Source organism: Phoenix dactylifera, chromosome 1 (genome assembly GCF_051530095.1).
Source record: "Phoenix dactylifera cultivar Ajwa chromosome 1, Ajwa_hap1_PhDact_Kaust_v1.1, whole genome shotgun sequence".
NCBI lineage: Eukaryota > Viridiplantae > Streptophyta > Magnoliopsida > Arecales > Arecaceae > Phoenix > Phoenix dactylifera.
Genome location: NC_143190.1, coordinates 5,295,219 through 5,313,312, shown reverse-complemented (window position 1 = coordinate 5,313,312; position 18,094 = coordinate 5,295,219). Strand labels below are relative to the sequence as shown.

The window sequence follows — 18,094 nt, the reverse complement described above, 5'->3', positions numbered from 1 at the left end:
TCAAGTAAATTCTATCCCACCTATAGAAAAAGAGCTGAGTTACTTCTTATCTAATCTAATTAATTACTCCATAGGTTCTCTAACTTTTCCTCTCCATACAATCACAATAGCAATATCTTTGACAATATCATGTAGCTGAATGATAAATTTGATGGTAACTTACTAATTTGTTTATCTATCTCCTTAATTTAAAACCTCTAGGGTTCTTGAATTCAGATGATGCGTATAAAACGAGTAATGCTGGCGTAATACATCTTTGAATTGGGATGCAACACATTTGTTGAAAAACTAGAGACCTAGTTGCAGCAACTGCTGCAAACAGGGAGTGATATCAGATTTGAATATTATATTAGTTAACAAATCTAAATTCAAAGAGTGGAGGGACTAATACGGAACAAAGAAATATTTTACTTTACGAAGGACTGACTTGTAAGATTCACAAAATTTAACCTATATAGCGCTATTGCACCCAAACAAAGAAAGAAAAAAAAATCTCGCTGCAGGAAAAAGGAGGGGGGATATCACATCAAAGCCCTTTTTTTTTTTTGCGAACAATAAAAAAATAAAAAGCCACAAATAAGTTAAAAAACAACCTAGGATTTTGGTGTCCATCACCTTCTCAGAGTATCATATCTTCCATATTATTTGCTTGTTTGCGAGAAATCCTTGCAGACGTAGGCAGATCGAGCAGAGGAGCTGGCGACTTGGCCGGGATTTTGTTTCCCTTCTTCCCCACCTTTCCGACACGGCTACGTGCGTATCGCCGAAACGATACGCATTCATGAAACTATATAACACTAGAGCGCCGGCGAGGGAGAGGAGAACCCATCCCATCTCGTCACCTCCTCCTCCTCTCTCCTCTTCTTCGGCGGAATACGGCGCACCGAAAGCCGAACTCGAGTCGTTCCACCGCAGGGGATGCCAGGGCTATAAATAAGTGGCGGATTGTTTCGGCTTTTTTTCTTCTCCGACGGACGGACGGACGGACGGCCCGATCCTCGGTGCTTCTTCGACCGTTCTCAACCGCTGGAAATCGATGCCTCACGCCGCCGGCGTCGACTCCTTTCGATTTACAGAAGAAGCTCGTAGGTTTTTCATCTTCTCCATCGGAAGCTTCGAATCCTTTTCTAAAAAGGTGCCATTTTTTTGGTTGTGTTCCAAAAAAAAATCCCTTTTTTTTTCGTTTTCCTTGGCGAACATTTATCATCTTTTTAAAACTAGGATCGGTTTCTTTAATCAGGATTCGGTTTTTTGACCTTTTTTCTTGCTTTTTTCCTGCTATTCCTTTAACTTTTCCTTTTCTTTAAAAGAAAGGAAAATAAGTATTGTTAATTGGTTTAGTGTATTCGATCCGTTTCTTTTGCTTCTATTTCTAATCTTTATCCATTTCTGTACTTCTCTATTACTTATTTTATTACATTTGGAGAAAAAAATTGGAGCAACGAAATGGCTAAGTCAACGTTTAGAAACTTATTTAGCAATCGACACGAAACTTCATATCTGGAAATTTTCGATCACTTTATTTTCTCAAATTACGAATTTTTAATCCTTCTCCCTTTCTACATACTTTTTCGTAATATTTTCTAATGTTTTATTCACCAAAGACTGGATTTTGGACTTCATTGGTTCGATCTTTTGTCGCCGTCTTTTTTTGTCTGCCTGTCTCCGTGGTTTTGTTTTTATAGATTCTTCCAAGCTTTGTTTGGATCACCATTCATCCAATCTCCAGTGTAATTCTTTCGCCATGACTTCCTTGATCCGCCTCATTCGCTCTCGGTTTCTCTTTGCATTAGCTCTTTGATAACTGAGCAACGATCCCGTTTTTGTAACTATATATTACTTAGTTTTATTTATATGCTAGCTCTCTTTGAAGGTGAAGTGATCCTAGTCCTCGGCGCAGCTCGCTGATTGATCTAAAGAGCTCTCCTTTCCATGTAAAAGAGCAAGCTTTCTGCTGCTGTATCTCTGGCTTCTGCCCCATTTCAATTTCTTCTTGGCGACATTAGCTGACTTGTTGGTTCTCCTGAATGGTTATGGTAAATATTTGTGCTCCCTCTATAGTAGCTCTTGTGCTAGACATTTCGAACATCCGTGCTATTGATTATTTCTGGAGGATATATGTGCCTCAATTTTTGATGGTGTTGTTGTTGGTACTTCATCGAGTCATCTATTTGCTTTATATGGACCTGCAGTGAAGTTGTAATTTTGGTCTTTGTTATGCGAGTGCAATGAATCCTTGTCTTCCGAGTTCTTCAAAATCTTCTATGAAATATCTTAAAGTTTTAAATGTAAATATATATTTAGCTCAGAATTTTGCATTAGCGTTCTATGGCTGAATAACTGTATTATAAAAACCAGTTCAACTTCGTTTGTTTTTTCTCAATTTCGCATTTATTCATTGAGATATCACCAACAATGATTTGAGGATACGCAACTGAAACATTTTAAACCGAAAGATCAACAAGGTATTAGTACTTTTGCATGAAGGAAAATTTGTCTAAGCTGTCATAGTTCACAACTATGTGGAGATACACATGTACAAGTAGAATGATTATTCATATGGCTATTCAAATTCTTCATAGTTAGAGCACTAGTTGGAGGTTCTCTATTTGAACCTATATGTTCAATAATATATATTGCTACGAAGCCTAATGAAAGCACAGTTTCCACTTTTAGCGTGCTCTGGGAGAGCAAGTTGATGCATGCCTTAGAGATAATCTGAAAAAAAATGATTATATCATATATATTACACCTTGAGCCATACAGGATCCTACTTTATTCCTTCAGTAACGTCTTTTTACCATGTACTTGGCAGGTCCATCTTTTTACTGGATAAGGTTTGAGCAAGATTTTTCCAGGAGTTTGGCATAGCCTACAAAGAATTCAACTCATCCTTGCATTAATTCTGCGGTACCGTGTCATCATCATGGGTGCCTGCGTATCAAAATCCAACAGAATGCCCAAGTCACGGAAGTACTCTCTTAGGTCCAGAAAATGCCATGGGAAGGTTTCTGCTTCAATTCCCGATGCTCCTGTAGCCTGGTGCAACACTGAAAGCCATTTTGCTCACAGTGAGTGCTGTAAAAACTCGTCCAGAGTCTGAACGTTCAAATTTAACATTTCATCTAACCCAGTTGCAGTGGCATCATAGCCAGGTGGACACAAATGGTGCCTGAATTTTACTTCTAGGTAATTGCATTAAAAAAGAATCTAAGAGCTTGATAAAAGGGGGTTGTTTATGACAGAGTTCTCACTCCCAAGCAAATTATTTGACCTTACCAATGTTTTAGATGAATTTTGCATGAAAATTGTATTTTGGCACAGTCTTAGGCCTATCCATTTGGTTTCATATGTCATCTAGTTTCCTTCTACTTAACAAGCATACCACTAGATTGCAGTTCCTTTTTCTTTCTGCATCTTGAATATAAGGAGGAGCTGAATACTGTTTCACCAAAGGTCCGCCGTACCGGTACTAATCGGCGTACCGGTGATGGCCCGGACCGGTACGTACCGGTCCCATGCCGGTCCTGGACTGGTCCCGTACCGGTCCGTATCGGTTTTCCAACGATAAGCTACCGGTACCGGATTCCACGCTGATCCGGTACCGATTTCAGGCCATACCGGCTCGTACCGGCCAGTACGGACTGGTACGGTGGACCATGGTTTCACCGATCTGATAAATGAGAGAAACATGTAAAAATTGTTTTGTACTAGTTATTCGCATTGAAGATTATAGAGTTGCCTTTGTTTCAGGCAACATGGTAAAAGCACTCATTATGTTGCATTCCTATCAAATATTGGCCTTCCTTATCTCTTTTCATCTTCCTTGATTTGGATATCCGCAAAACAAAATATGTGACTAAAGCATAATATGTTTGCAGTGTTGTGCCAAGAGGAAGCATGGTTTGACTGTGTCAGCATTCTGGAATCAGATTCTGAAGATGATTTCATTAGTGTTCATGGAGGTGCAGCATTTATCTCAATTATCTGGTTGTGATAGTCACACCGAATGCTTTTTTGCTTTTTCTTCACCTAACTACTTATTCTCTACATGTTAAATTTCCGGTAGACTATTTCCCATCAGTAGGCAGTGCAATTGGGACCCAAATGCTGCAGTTTGAAAATGCTTCACGCTTCGTGGATGGTATATGTAAGTTTGAGGAATTTTGTGATGACACTCAGATAGCTTTGGCTGTTGAACAATACTTAAAAAGAGATGGAGGTAGAACTGAGAAGCCCTTGAGCAAAGATGAGATTCCTCTGGGAAAAGCTGATGAGGCAAAACCTAACACCCAAGGCACTGACGTTTGTACCAAGAGGAAGAACGTTTTAGAGGACTTTCATGGTAGCTTTAAAGGTTCAAAGGAGGATAAACATGACACGGGAGAAAAAGCTCATGAAAACACCTTGAAGCAGATGACATCATCTTGCACACCTCAATTAGTTCGTTCTGTCAGTTTCAATGATAAGATTGAACAAATTAATTGTGCTAGCCCACCATGTCAGAAAAGGAAATCAGGAGTTATTAGGCTTTCATTCAATCGAAAATCTAAAGATGGAGATGAAACTACAGAATTTTGTAAGCATACCTATTCTGCTTTCTACCTTTTTCACCTGATGTTTTTTTCTAAGAACTGCTACAAATATTTGGCTAGGAATTAGGCATGCTAAAGCTGTTTTAAAAGTTGTACATTCTCACTATATAACTTATTTTAATATCTTGATTCCTCTTAGCATTATTCCATTATTAAAATATGATTTTCTAAAAGTTGTTGCCTAAAACATTATCCTACTTCCTCCAAGCTACTGATATTTTCTACTGCTACTGTGGTTCTGATTTCTGTCAAAAATTACCTACATTATGATGTTAATCACAATTCTTATACCTTCCATGCCTTCTATGTTCTTTTAATTGAGATCTTTTGCTGCTTTCTTCTGTGCATCTAATTTCTGTCTTTGCCCTACCTTCACATTGTCTTTCCCTGATTTACCCTTCTAACATTACTATGTGCAAACTAGCATATACTAGAAACATTCTAATACAGGATGCATGCTACTTGCACCGTTACTTGCAGACGTTCGGGGCTCTCTTATGCAGTCTTTATCCTTTGCTTACCGTATCGAACTCTGCTTTTGTTGATAGCTTTTTGGATTTTGCTTTTGCTTTTGGTTCGCTGACAATTGAGATGTGGAAACATCTGCATGTTGCAGGACATTATTGTCTTTGATCTCATTTGCCAAAATTGTTCTACATACAACCTTTACAGAAATTATGCATGTAGCAAAATTATGCAAAATTAATGACTGGGATTTCGTTGTCTGAATGAAGTTTGCATTTAATTTTGTTTATGCTTTATAAGACCGTTATCAAAATTGGAAATGATGGTTATTGCGGCGCTTAATCATTGTAGGTTCTTCAAAACGATGCTTATATCATCCCAGAGCCGGATTAGTTGTCCCATGTTCCATGGGGGAGAAACCAATGCAAGGATGCTGGTCTGTTCTAGAACCTTCAACCTTCAAGCTTCGTGGGGAAAGCTATTTCAGGTATGGGTCGCTCAAACATAAGCCTATGTTTTGTTTGCATACACTGTTCAATTAAACCCTGCTTCTGAAATTTCTGAAATGTATTTCCCCAAACTTAAATGCAGAGATAAGAAGAAATCTCCTGCTCCAAACTATGCCCCATACACCCCAATTGGTGTAGATTTATTTTGTTGTCCTCGTAAAATAAATCACATTGCTCAGCACATTGACCTTCCATGGGTAAAGGCACATGAGAAAGTTCCCTCACTGTTCATTGTTAATATTCAGGTATGTTTCACATAAATATATTGCAAATCCACTCTGACAATCCCTGCATTATCTGTAGGAGTACTTCATTGGTATGTGTTTTCTTATTATTTCTTCTTCACAGTTGCCTACTTATCCTGCTGCCATGTTCCTTGGTGATAGTGATGGGGAAGGGATGTGTCTTGTATTATATTTCAAATTATCTGATAAATTTGACAAAGAGATTTCTCCTCAGTTTCAGGATAGCATTAGGGTATGTTGCTTATCAGCCTTATGTATATTTTCCTGGCAGCCATGACTTTGTTAGGCAACTTTTTCCTATGGACTGATGCTACTTAGGCCTTTGCAGAGATTTGTAAATGATGAAATAGAAAAGGTTAAAGGTTTTCCAATGGACTCCTCTGCTCCTTATAGAGAAAGGTTGAAAATATTGGCTGGTTTAGTTAATCCGGAGGATCTCCATTTAAATAGCACAGAAAAGAAGCTTGTACATGCTTATAATGAAAAGCCAGTGCTTTCACGCCCTCAACATAATTTTTTCCGGGTAAGGAAGTCGTTTACCAGTTAAAAGAATGAAATTTTCCTGTCTTTTGGACTCATTCACTTGCAACAATTATAATCACTAGTGCATCCCAATCAGATTGGCTTACTTTTATGGTTTCTTTGCCATTATGCAAAGAGGTATTCCTTTGGCAGTGCAATTCGCAGGGCTACTTTTCGTGACATCTCCTGTTAACACTTCATTTGAAGCTCCTGCTCGTGTTGGATAACTATCCTTGTTCGGTATGTGTCTGTATTTCTCTGATCCTTTCTTTATGTTGGTTTTGTTCAGGGTTCAAATTACTTTGAGATTGACCTGGATATACATCGCTTTAGCTACATATCAAGAAAGGGACTCGAAGCATTTCGTGAACGCTTGAAACATGGGATACTCAATCTTGGATTAAGCATCCAGGTATATTATTGCATCAGATCACTTTCCATATTCTCCATCTGATGTATGAATGGTCTCCTTCTTTGAAGAAGTCATATTAGTGATCTGCTCGACCATTTTTTCCTTCTTCTCCACACCCCCTCCCCCCCAACAACAACAAAAAAAAAACAAAAAGAGAGAAGAAAACAAGGTTCCTGTCCTGCTTTGCAGTATACAGGAAGTTGGAACCTAACAATAACTGTCTAAAGTTATATATAGTTATCAATTGGTGCTGCAGTTGGTCTGTGAATTTTGTAGCATTGTATGCTTAATATCATGAAATGGAATTTAGCAGCATCTTGCATTTTGTTATCTATATTTTCCTAGTTTTGTTCGATCTGTTCGTGCCACTAGTCTTGACTTTAACATGATGCACTGCACTGAAGATGGTTGCACTGAACATGGTTGCACATAATGTTGCAGTATGTTAGTACTGCTATGCTTTCTCATTTTGTCAGAGCAACTTGGCGCCCCCACTCGAAAAAATGAAAACATATTGTACTACTATTAGCTTTGAGCTTATAGTGTTGATATGATTTTATACTTGACTATTTATTTGCAAGTTAACTGGTGGGGTAACTGGTGCAGGCGCAGAAACAGGAGGAATTACCAGAGCATGTCCTGTGCTGCCTGAGGTTGAACAAAATTGATTTCATTAATCATGGACAGATGCCAACACTCGTGAAGCTTGTCGACGACTGATAGCCAGAGCTAAAACAAGCTCTTGCTTTGGAAGCTGGTTGCTTGGCTGGAAGAGAAGAAGCTCAGCGGGCCAATCCCCACCTTGTAGACACCTGAATAGGCATTTATTGGTAAATTAATATAGATAAATTGTCTTATTAATTATAAATAATAAGTTTCCTCTTGATCCAGATCTTAGCAGCCATTTGTTCTTACATGCATTAATCCACTTTGAGTTAACCAACAACAAAGCGAAAAGTATGCTATACTATTGTTCCAGAAAAGTTTTATAGTAGTTTTCTTGGGAATAGCTTTTTGAAAAATCCGGAAACCACTTTTAAGTACCTATGTGTAGTTATCAAACTGTGATATCCAGGTTACTGCCAACAAATCATGTACTGATATCCACTCTGGCTGGATGGTTTTATTACTTGGACCAGCTGCATCATTTGATTCCATTTTGCCTCATATCTAATGGGTGTGGGGAATTTGTGGTCCATATCCAGTGTTTGATCAATTCGCGATAGGTTGTTGGACAAAATATGCATCAAATTGTCCTCATCTTGATTCAGAGTCTCATAGGTGGGGTCATCAAATGGCTAAAGTAAGCTGTTCATTAGCAACTTGGCTTTACCTTGAGAAACAGGGATAAAGACTTGCTTCAGTACCAGGGAACATGAGTCTCAGATTTGGTTAGCTTGAATGGTAGTAGAAAAAGGTTGTATCTCTCCATAAATAATACAAGAAGCAATAGGCATTTCTCATATTATAAAGCAAAAGCCTTCGAGCATGTTAACTAAATTCTACATTTCTACTAATATAATGTGGATTCTAGGGAATGCTTCTACTCCACCCAGTCCCACTCCATCATTGAGGCCCTGGCTATGGCTTTCTCTTGGAGTATCCGGCCATCAACATCTTCTCCAACTAAGTCAAGACCTGCAAAAGCGGTGCAGTTGCGTATGCTAAATACTAGTATAAATAGTGAGAGGTCTCCAGAAGTTGTATACTTGTAATGGCCATTAGATTACTGTTCGATTTATTTTGCAAGCAGCTCTGTTAGTGTATTTGTAATTGATCCTGGCAACCATTATAATCATCAGTGCAAGCCATGGTGGAGTCTGCCCTGGGTGGCGGAATTGGTGTATGGGGTTTGAATATTTGATGGATTTGCTCCCAAGGTATGACAAAACAATGGAATGCTGTCTATAAGATTGGCCAAAACTATTCAAAGCAGTAAATTTTCATCAATTAAAAATGCTCTGAAAAGGGAAAGAACTACTGCAAATAGTTCCTGTAAGTTACTTGGAAGTGCATTGTATTGCATGGACCTTCTCAACATTTTTCAAGTCAACACATCAATGTTGGAACTCCATACTATTCATTTATGCATCCAGTGTTTTGATGTATTTGCATGTATAATTTTTTTTCCCCCACTAGACCTCTCTTACAGAATTAAAAAAATTGTAATTATTAGTATTATATCTTCAATTTTTACGTGTGACCTGCATAAGACAATTGGATAGGCTTTATGTTTATCATCGGAAGGAACGTTTGTCTCAATTTGCTTAGATCACAATTTGGTTTTATTCCATAACTTCGATGAAAAACCTATCCAAACACAGCACATCCTCGGAGATTATGGGTCTTTTTAGTTGACATATTCTCTGGAGGCGGCCGGAGCTTTATTATATTACAATTGGTACTAGTTCAAACTTCAAACATCATGATGCTAGGCTCCTAAGATGGATCTTTTTGTAACATATTAACTTTGGTAGGGGCGTATTTGCAATACTGCAATGCATGAATTTTCAACTACTTGCATGAATTGAAGGCTTCTTACATAAATTTCTGAATTTTCCCTTTCTAAGGGTCTTATGAAATATTGCATTTAGTTTTGAGCTAGTCCTGCCATTTCATACTTTAACCTTTTTCTTTTTTCCCCCGGGACGGCAAGTATGATAACTTTAAGTAATTCCAGCACTAGGAGTGTCAGGACTGCCTTAAATCCACATAACGTCTATAGAGAATGTAAATATTATAGCTTAGATTTCTTTGAAACTGAAAGAAAAAAAAACTCAACGTCAGATAACATGATTATAATCATGTATTATATAATAAATACAAGGAAGCTAGAGAGAGAGAGAAGCTTGTTAGGACAGCTAACAAAGCTTGTTCCGACATATTGCACATCCACATCATACATTTTAGCTAAAAAGGTTGAAATCTATGCTAGTTTACCCTTAAATATTTGTGATTTAGTTAAAATTTAATTAAATTGCATTTGATTCATAATTTTCTTTTCCAACAGAAATAATTTTCGACTATCTAAATTATTCAATATCATTGTAAAAAAAATCAAATAATTTGCTTTCGAGTTTCGACGTATATATTCATGTATGCCCAATAGATCTCCCTGCCATAGTTGTTGGCTTTTTTTCTTCCCTTTTTTTTTCAGTGAGAGCTAGGTTAGCTTTGCTGAATATCGGAGTAAGGGCAGGATCCACTGCAGGCCTCTTGTACTTATACAAAAGACTTCACTAACTTGGCATTTGGCACTCTCCTAGTTTCCCCATTGTTGATTGGATATTTTGATAAGCAATTTTTTTTTTTTTGTTTTGTATTGGCAGAATTTTAGTGTCACAGGCTTGAAATCTCTTTGGCATATCAAATAACTAGCAACATCTATTCGAGTATTTTCGCCTTGGGTTTTGAAAAAATACGGGCTTCTGATTCTGTACAAGCTATCTTTACAGGAGAATTGCCTCCTTTTGAGGCATCTAGAAGATCTTCTGAGGAATTTGCTTTCTTAACCATCTATAAGTTCATTCCAAGATCTAAAATAGCTGAAAATTAAAAGGCAGTGTTTGCAACTATCTGACTTACTGCACATCAATAGCGCCAAGAGCATCGAAAGTACCGACTGATGCTCTCGGGAATCGTAGAAAGAATCTCTTGTCGGGTACAGCCGCGAGACTTGGAGTGGATCCCTGAATTCACTTATGATTAATCAAATAATTTCACTTTTAGACTTGATGTCCAACAGAAAAGATTCATGAATGACATTTCAAATCATCTTCACCCTTTAATTGGTAGGTCGCCATTGTGGCATTTGTTCTCGGAGTAGCTTGTAGTATTGTTTCTCGGAGTAGCTCAGGATACACTTCTCGAATTTCCGAGGACACATATATCCATTAGTTGAGAATAAAATGTCCATAAATTTCAATGTCCTTGCTTTGTCCCTGCACATGAAAATCAAAGATAGTCATTGTGATTCCGCTCAACAGCATATTAAGAAACAAATATTTCTCTAGCAAACAAGATTGAAGTTTGCACCTAAAATTTATTCAATTAAAATAAAAGGAAATGATTGAGAAGCCAAATCCAAGAATGCCAAATTCTAATATATAGTTTGACAGCATATTCTAACCAATGATGCCAAACCCATATATGTGCAAATCATATTAGCTTTAAATGGCTGCAGAGCGTAATCATCAATTCAACGAGTGATTACATTCTGTGAGCCCCTTCAGTCACCTATAAAGGAGAGAAGGACTTCTGGTTTCTTTTTTTAGGTGTCAGGATTCGGAGCTGGTTTCATGACTCGATACCATGGCCAGATTGACCTTTTGGTAGCAGTAGAAAGATAGATGATGAACATGAAAACGATATCAGCAAAGCAAATATTGATTAGATTATGCTAGGTTTAGGAAGGATGAGTAAAAGGTGAGTGAGGGAAGCTCAGTGAAACTTGGAAGTGAAAAGGAAGAATGTAGTGTGTGTGTGTGTGTGTGCGCGCACGCATGCACGAGTGTATCTGTGTGCGAGAGAGACGAATCGAAGTAGTGAAAAGGGCTTTATAGACAATTTTAATTTCCATTTCAGAATACATGATGTCGCGAGAAGAAGGGAAGCAGGACATCATGCTGATGTGAAGAGAATAATGGTTACCACAGAAAAATGAGTACACACATGAAATGCTTTGAAATGAGGCTTCACTTTTTACCTTTCTGGAACCATGATCTGCGAGCAGCTTGGCCGATGTGCCCTTCATTCTTCTCTAGAAGTTCGTCAATCTTCAATGACTGAGACAGTAGAGGCCCAGATAACTCAACACTTTGTCTTTGATCCTTGTAATCCTGAGTTTTTTTTTTTTTTTTCAAGTTGACAGTTAAATTATAGCTAAATAGACAGAGAAGTAGGGAAAAAAAAAAGGCAAATTAATGCACCAGTACCAAGATGCTGCACTTAGTTGATTTTGCATCTCTCTTGTAAAGTGCATCTGACAAATCCCGAGAATGGTAGGAGTCACAGGAATCAAGCAAGTCCGGTTCTCCTGGATTTGTCCATTGGTTCATAATCGCATGATTTGCGATCTCGTAACGGTCTGAAATCTCTGGTTGTGACCGTTGTGCGAGCATCTTATCCTTTGCAATCTCGTATGGCTTGCAGTTGTTGGACTTCGAACGTGGTGCATGTCCGACAAGTCTGTCAGCTTGTCCCTTTGGGTTGGAAGGATTTTTCATATGCGGGATGTTCGAATGATCGAGTGCACGAGAAGCGTGGCTTCTTGAGTTGGATCTGGAACGAGATTTGGTATATGAACGGTCTTCTTTTGGTTTCTTTGCCCATGCAAAGCCGCTGGAGGCAGGCACCTGCAAGGGACCTGAGGGAAGAACGTCTTTCTGACAGGTCTGCTTCACATATCGACCCTTGTCTGGGGGATTTGAATTCGTTTCTGGTACTGGCTGCAGATCTATGAGCATTCTGGTGTCACCATTCTCTCTTGGATCTCTCTTTGCACCACTACTACTGCCTCCAGTTGTTTTCCATGAGTCCTGCAGGAACAAAGAATTTCTGATCCCTAAATCATATAACCCTCAGAGAGAGAGAGAGAGAGAGAGAGAGAGAGCTCTACCTTTTGGAGAGATGCTGCTCTGCTTAGCCCATTTGATTCTTGTGAAGTTCTATATGTTCTTAAAGGTTTTCTTGTGGCTTCTATACCACACGGCCTACAATGGACCCTTCTCCTTAAAAAAAAAAAAAAGAAGATCAGTTAAAACTCTACAAAGTGAATTGTCTGATGATGGTATCAGATATGAGTAACTACATTTCCTTTACTGACTTACAAGGATTTGCAAAACAAAGATGGCTTTGGCTTTGACAATGGCCGCGTTAGAAGGCTTAAGTGTCACTGGATACGTTAATAACTACTGATGTTTGGCTTTGTAATATTTACAGATAATTTAGCTGATTTAATACTTATGTTTGGTCAAGTTCGTATTAGGGTTCGCTGTAACAACACAGGATCTCACCCAAAATGGCTAGCCGGAAGGTATTGTTTGGGTTCCTTAGTCCTGCATAAGTACCCAAGATCTACCTAGCGAAAACCGATGTGGGACTAAACACACGCCCGCACGGATCCTCACATACTCCCCCTGTTCAAGTCCTGACGTCCTCGTCAGGCTAAGGGTTTAAATCCATTCAAATCTAATCACAAACACCACGATCGGTCCGTGGTCAATCCCAATGGATCCGTGCTGCAGTGTCCCCTAGTCCACATAAGTTATGGGCCAGGTCCACTCTGATACCATTTGTAACAACCCAGGACCTCATCCAAAATGGCTAGCCGGAAGGTATTATTTGGGTTCCTTGATCCTGTATAAGTACCCAAGATCTACCCAGCAAATAACCGATATGGGACTAAACACACGCCCGCACGGGTCCTCACATACTTCCCCCATTCAAGCCCTGACGTCCTCGTCAGGCTAAGGGTTCAAATCCATTCAAATCTAATCACAAGCACCATGATCAGTCCGTCGTCAGCCCCAATAAATCCGTACTGCAGTGTCCCCTAGTCCACAGGTTATGGGCCGGGTCCGCTGTGATACCATTTGTAACAACACAGGATCTCACCCAAAATGGCTAGCCGGAAGGTATTGTTTGGGTTCCTTGATCCTATATAAGTACCCAAGATCTACCTAGCGAATAACCGATGTGGGACTAAATACACGCCCGCACGGTTCCTCACATAAAAAAGGAGGGAATGGGGAATCGAACCTGTTACCTCATCCCCATCAAACCAACGCACCAACCATCCAATCCATACTCCTTTTTATATGCGAGGACCTGTGCGGACGTGTGTTTAGTCCCATATCGGTTATTTGCTGGGTAAATCTTGGGTACTTATACAGGATCAAGGAACCCAAATAATACCTTCCGGCTAGCCATTTTGGGTGAGGTCCTGGGTTGTTACATTCGCTTAATTGTTTGATATAGAAAGAGCAAGAGAAAGTTCTGGTTTGGAAATTATGGGAGCAAAATATTGTAAACCAAATTTATATTTGGATAGGATCGTAGATGCATTATGCATATGATGTTAAACTTCCATTGGTATCCAACTTTCTAAGGTTCAACATCCACAAACTGAATTTACTTGCAATGCGTGAACCTGACCAACTAACACAGCAAATACGAGAACAGTTGATGATCATTCTTCTAGAAATTAGCTTCCTCTTCTTTTTTTTTCTTCCTCTGAAAGGATTTTTTTCTTATCTTGGAAGTTGGAAGTGTGAAGTAATGAAGATTGTGAAAGCTTACCTGAGTACGTCCTCACGGGCTTTTGCATCAATCTCCTTGTTAGGTGGGTATTTTGGCGAGCTTGACGGAGCACATGCATATGGCTTTGACTTGAAATACTGAACATGAATGAGGAAAAAAAGAACATCAAATAGAATTGCAACCTGACATACCAACATGATCCCCAAATATTTCATATCGGAAGTAGTTATGATAGAAAACCAGGTTAAGAAGAAAAAAAAAATCTCAGACAAGCCGTCGCAAACATTACTGTCATATTGACATGATTTCTTGTGATAGATAAAAGCAGTAAAAGACAGAACATTATAGCTTAAGCAAGTCTTCTAGGGCCAAAATGCTCCAATTATCCTAGATGGTCATATGCTGAACTTATAATACTCCAGAACTTGGGCTACTGACTACATTTGGAGCAATAACAGGTTCTCCTAGAACTGATAAAGGTCTTGAAAGTCTAGTACTCCTGGATGCCTTTGTTTCAAAGATTAAAGACCATATTCTAAATATGAGAGAGGGAGAGAGAGCACAGGGTAAAGCATCTCACAGTGTCATAGAGGTCAGCTAGCAATAGACATAACAAACCATCAAAGTAGGATTCTGTTTGCTAACCAGGTTGGTAGAGACCATGACTAGTGATAGTCTTCTCGACCAGAAATAATTTGGAGCAGCCAAAATCAGTGTCTAGAACTGATGGTAACATCTATTGTCATGCTTGAGTTGTTTGGAATTTTGGAGTACCTTCTGTGATGCTTGAGTTGTTTGGGGAAATGTACAAAAATCAAAGTTATATAACAGAGCACAACCATCGAAATTTTGGATATAGGTTCCTTCTTCCATCAATCCGGATTCCTGTTGGGAGAGGAAGGTAAAAATATGTGCTATTTTTGGATCGTTCATTTTTTGGTTCTTCTGTGATTCTTTGTATCCTCTTCTGTAATTTACAGTTCCATATCTTTTTGGTAAAATAATCGCATTAAGTTTCATTCTTTTTCAACCCAAAAGCTACTGCTCAGAGATATTTTATAAAAAATTGAAAAAAGCAAGCAGGCATCACTGCAATTAGATTAGACAACCGTATGCCACTTTGTCTAAAACAACACAAGAAAAGAAGAAGCATTATAAATGAAATATGTAAACATAATGAGAGATGAATTCCTTTATATAAAGCTACCTCAGATGCAAGAGCGGTCGAGGCTGTACCGCGCCTATATGGTTCAACAGAGAGGAAAGTTTCTAATAAGTTAAAGGCATTTTCTGGTAAACGTTTAAGTGTCTCTCGGAGGCAACTACCATAAGGTTGCTGCGGTTTAAAAAGCGTTGCATGGGGCAACTTGGACTTCTTCCAAAATTCTTCTGGTGGAGAACCACATAGCTTAAATATCTTATGTATTTGTTCAACCTGAAAGTAAAAGAAAAATAATGAGACTTCATAACTTACCATAGTGCAAACTTGAGTATGAGAGAATATATTTTTAATCTATAGATTGTTAGATTAAAGAAATGTTACCACAATATACGTAAAAAATAGTTTTGATGACTGTCAATTGTATGTATTCCACTGCGTTGCTAGATGGCTGGTGCTTCATTTTTAAGAATCGGAGATGCAAATATGCTGTGCAGTGTCCACAGTACAATTCTGAAACTATTTCCTGTGGTTAATAGTACAAGCATATATATACATTCCTGAGTTGTAAAATTTTTGAACAATTCTCCTCATATGTTCGATTTCATGTGAATATTGTTAAAGTCAGATATGCACCCATTTTAATTGATATCATTCAGGTATTCTACCGATCAGCCATGGCTATAGCTGCAATTCAGTGCTGGTTTGTTTTCTTGAATTGTATCCCATTAAATTGATCTGTAGCCAAATCCTAATGCATTCCACAGTCGAGACCCTTAAAGAAACTACAGCATGAAATTTTTAGAGTGAAAATGCTGGAAAGAATTCGAGATTTGCATGTTGAGTTGCCTATCATTTACTACAGAGAAAGGAAAGGATTTGTATCATCTTTTTCCCACAATATATTGTTTTCTGGTTTCTTCTCGCTTCTAGTGATTTACTTTTTTTTTTACCTTTTTATGTTTTAGTGAATTGAATCTACGTTATAAGTTAAAGGAAAAAAGAAAGAAAAGGGGCAGAAATGTCATGGTTCTGTCATCATCATGGCTGATCTGTGCACTTGTCTTGTTCCTAGAAGTAGCAAGATAATCTTTTGCATTTAAAAAAAACAAATACAGGAAATATGCACAAGGTATACATAGGATGATTACCTCAGTTCTTCCTTGGAAGATAGGCTTCCTAAGAAACACTTCTGCAAAAACACAACCAACACTCCACAGATCCACAGATGCTTCATAGTCTGTTGAACCCAGAAGAAGTTCAGGCGGGCGATACCATAGCGTGACGACGCGGCTAGTCAGTGGTTGTATTTGCCCGGCACTGAAGAAGTTTGCCAGACCAAAGTCGGCAATTTTCAGGATCCCCTCATTATTAATCAGAAGGTTTGCACACTTGATGTCACGATGCATGATGCCGCGTGAGTGGCAATGTTCGAGTCCAGATAGTAATTGTCGCATGTAGCATTTGATCTACAATGCATATGCACAGGAAAGTATTCAACTGCTCAGAATTTCTTATTCCAATTCTTCACTTTATAGAACTCGTCGAGAATGTGGACAAACCTGTGGCTCACTGAAATTGATGTCAGGAGCAGACAACAACCCGGCAAGATCATGCTCCATATAGTCAAAAACAAGATAGATACTAGATGACAGTCGAGATGTAATCAGTCCCTCCAATTTGGCAATATTGGGATGGTCGAGCCTGCGGAGGATCTGTATCTCGCGTGCCATAAACCTAACACTCTCAGGCTCGTAAACGTCGAACCGGACCCTCTTCAATGCAACAATCTTTCCTGTGTCGAGTTCGCGTGCTCTGAACACACTGCTGTAGGTACCTTGTCCAATCTTCGAACGCAGTTGACATGGGGAATAAGATCTAGTCAGTAACAGTCATGCAAGGAAGCAAAAACAGAATGCGTGAATGCGAAATAGAACCACTGGATGTCACCAGCAGGAAAACCATCGCAGAATCATGCAACAAAATACTCATCCGAATATGAGAACATATCATGATCTCCTCAGCGGTTTTAGGAGATTCCCATGTTTACATAACTATTTTATGATAAAACATGCAAATTTATAACAACGAATTAGAATGACAAAAACATAAAGTGCTATCCTCCCATTGATCACAAGCATTTTTTTTTCTCGGCTGCCGAACATCAATGTTGAGGCCATAATAGAACATCGGACAGCTGAAAACATCCAAGAAACGCTGAAGCAAAAGAGCTAAGAATGCGGAGAACTTTGTCATAAACTATGATGCATCATTCAATCATAGAATTCATTCATGGATTGATATGGCGGCCCATTCAAAATTTTCCTAAATCTTCAATGCTTGCATAAGGAATCTTGTGATTCAGCATGCAATTGGGATAACTAAACAGACTGCTTGCCATAAACTCTGTTCATTACCTTGTCCATTCTCTCAAAGGACTCGGCTTTAAGAGGCACCCATCCCTGAATGGCTTCTCCAGCAACAGCGGTGAGCCAGGCAGGCCAGCCGGCAGCGGCCTGCTCTCCCTCGATGCAGCGATGCAGATTCCCCAGCCGAAAGATCATTGAATTGCTGGCGCTGCCGATCTTCCCCGACTCCCCGGACTCGCTGCGGTCCCCAAACTCGTAGCTCCCGAGCTTCGGGCGGTTGAACAGCGACGACGACGCTTCCAGACTTCCCGAAACGCCGGCCAAGTCAACGACCGGCGTCACGGCGGCCGCATTCTTCGACGCCACGCAGCCCATTGCGCCCTACGTCTCCAATGGCATCGGCGGAGGGCCGGGGGTGCCGGTGCCCGAGGACAGGGGAATTGTGAGAGCGAGAGAGGGAGAGGGGATCCAAGACACACCCAGGGGAAATAATGGATGGGAGATGGGGAAAAAGGATCAGGGAACATAGGAGAATCGGAGGGGAGGGTGGATCGCGGC

General features: G+C 39.4%; 2 protein-coding genes across 4 annotated transcripts; one reads left to right on the top strand and one right to left on the bottom strand.

Annotated features, from left to right (window-relative positions):
- Nucleotides 1–657: 657 nt before the first annotated feature.
- LOC103700854 (DUF1336 family protein (DUF1336)) lies at nucleotides 658–9,010 on the top strand. 3 transcript variants are annotated; one of them, XR_015976431.1, is made up of 12 exons: nucleotides 658–1,135; nucleotides 1,874–2,036; nucleotides 2,816–3,071; nucleotides 3,882–3,965; nucleotides 4,070–4,579; nucleotides 5,412–5,547; nucleotides 5,652–5,814; nucleotides 5,918–6,046; nucleotides 6,143–6,337; nucleotides 6,626–6,748; nucleotides 7,355–7,578; nucleotides 8,283–9,010. XR_015976431.1 is itself a non-coding variant. In XM_026802144.3 (11 exons), exons 3-11 carry the CDS (start codon nucleotides 2,927–2,929, stop codon nucleotides 7,466–7,468), a joined length of 1,599 nt encoding a protein of 532 aa, XP_026657945.1. In that variant the 5' UTR covers nucleotides 822–1,085; nucleotides 1,874–2,036; nucleotides 2,816–2,926; the 3' UTR covers nucleotides 7,469–7,747. The 3 variants fall into 3 exon arrangements, 2 of the variants coding, with proteins under 2 accessions (XP_026657945.1, XP_038970357.1); XM_026802144.3 differs by lacking the exon at nucleotides 8,283–9,010 and having other exon boundaries at nucleotides 822–1,085; nucleotides 7,355–7,747; XM_039114429.2 differs by lacking the exon at nucleotides 8,283–9,010 and having other exon boundaries at nucleotides 822–1,085; nucleotides 1,880–2,036; nucleotides 7,355–7,638.
- A 1,102-nt stretch (nucleotides 9,011–10,112) lies between these two features.
- On the bottom strand, nucleotides 10,113–18,094 carry LOC103700925 (protein IMPAIRED IN BABA-INDUCED STERILITY 1-like). Its single transcript, XM_008782823.4, has 9 exons — nucleotides 17,585–18,094; nucleotides 16,730–17,014; nucleotides 16,319–16,636; nucleotides 15,216–15,443; nucleotides 14,048–14,145; nucleotides 12,366–12,477; nucleotides 11,683–12,285; nucleotides 11,454–11,586; nucleotides 10,113–10,689 (listed from the first exon to the last, which is right to left on the bottom strand). Exons 1-9 carry the CDS (start codon nucleotides 17,909–17,911, stop codon nucleotides 10,670–10,672), a joined length of 2,124 nt encoding a protein of 707 aa, XP_008781045.1. The 5' UTR covers nucleotides 17,912–18,094; the 3' UTR covers nucleotides 10,113–10,669.

Bases quoted from the DNA above. Each gene is read 5' to 3' on its own strand.
- LOC103700854 (XM_026802144.3), top strand. From the start codon at position 2,927: ATGGGTGCCTGCGTATCAAAATCCAACAGAATGCCCAAGTCACGGAAG. The intron at 3,966-4,069 runs GTGCAGCATTTA...AATTTCCGGTAG, and splicing joins TTTCATTAGTGTTCATGGAG to ACTATTTCCCATCAGTAGGC. The intron at 6,338-6,625 runs GTAAGGAAGTCG...GGTTTTGTTCAG, and splicing joins CTCAACATAATTTTTTCCGG to GGTTCAAATTACTTTGAGAT.
- LOC103700925 (XM_008782823.4), bottom strand. From the start codon at position 17,911: ATGGGCTGCGTGGCGTCGAAGAATGCGGCCGCCGTGACGCCGGTCGTT. The intron at 15,444-16,318 runs GTAATCATCCTA...TTTTACTTTCAG, and splicing joins TCTTCCAAGGAAGAACTGAG to GTTGAACAAATACATAAGAT. The intron at 12,478-14,047 runs GTAAGCTTTCAC...TTTTTTTTTAAG, and splicing joins GCCCGTGAGGACGTACTCAG to GAGAAGGGTCCATTGTAGGC.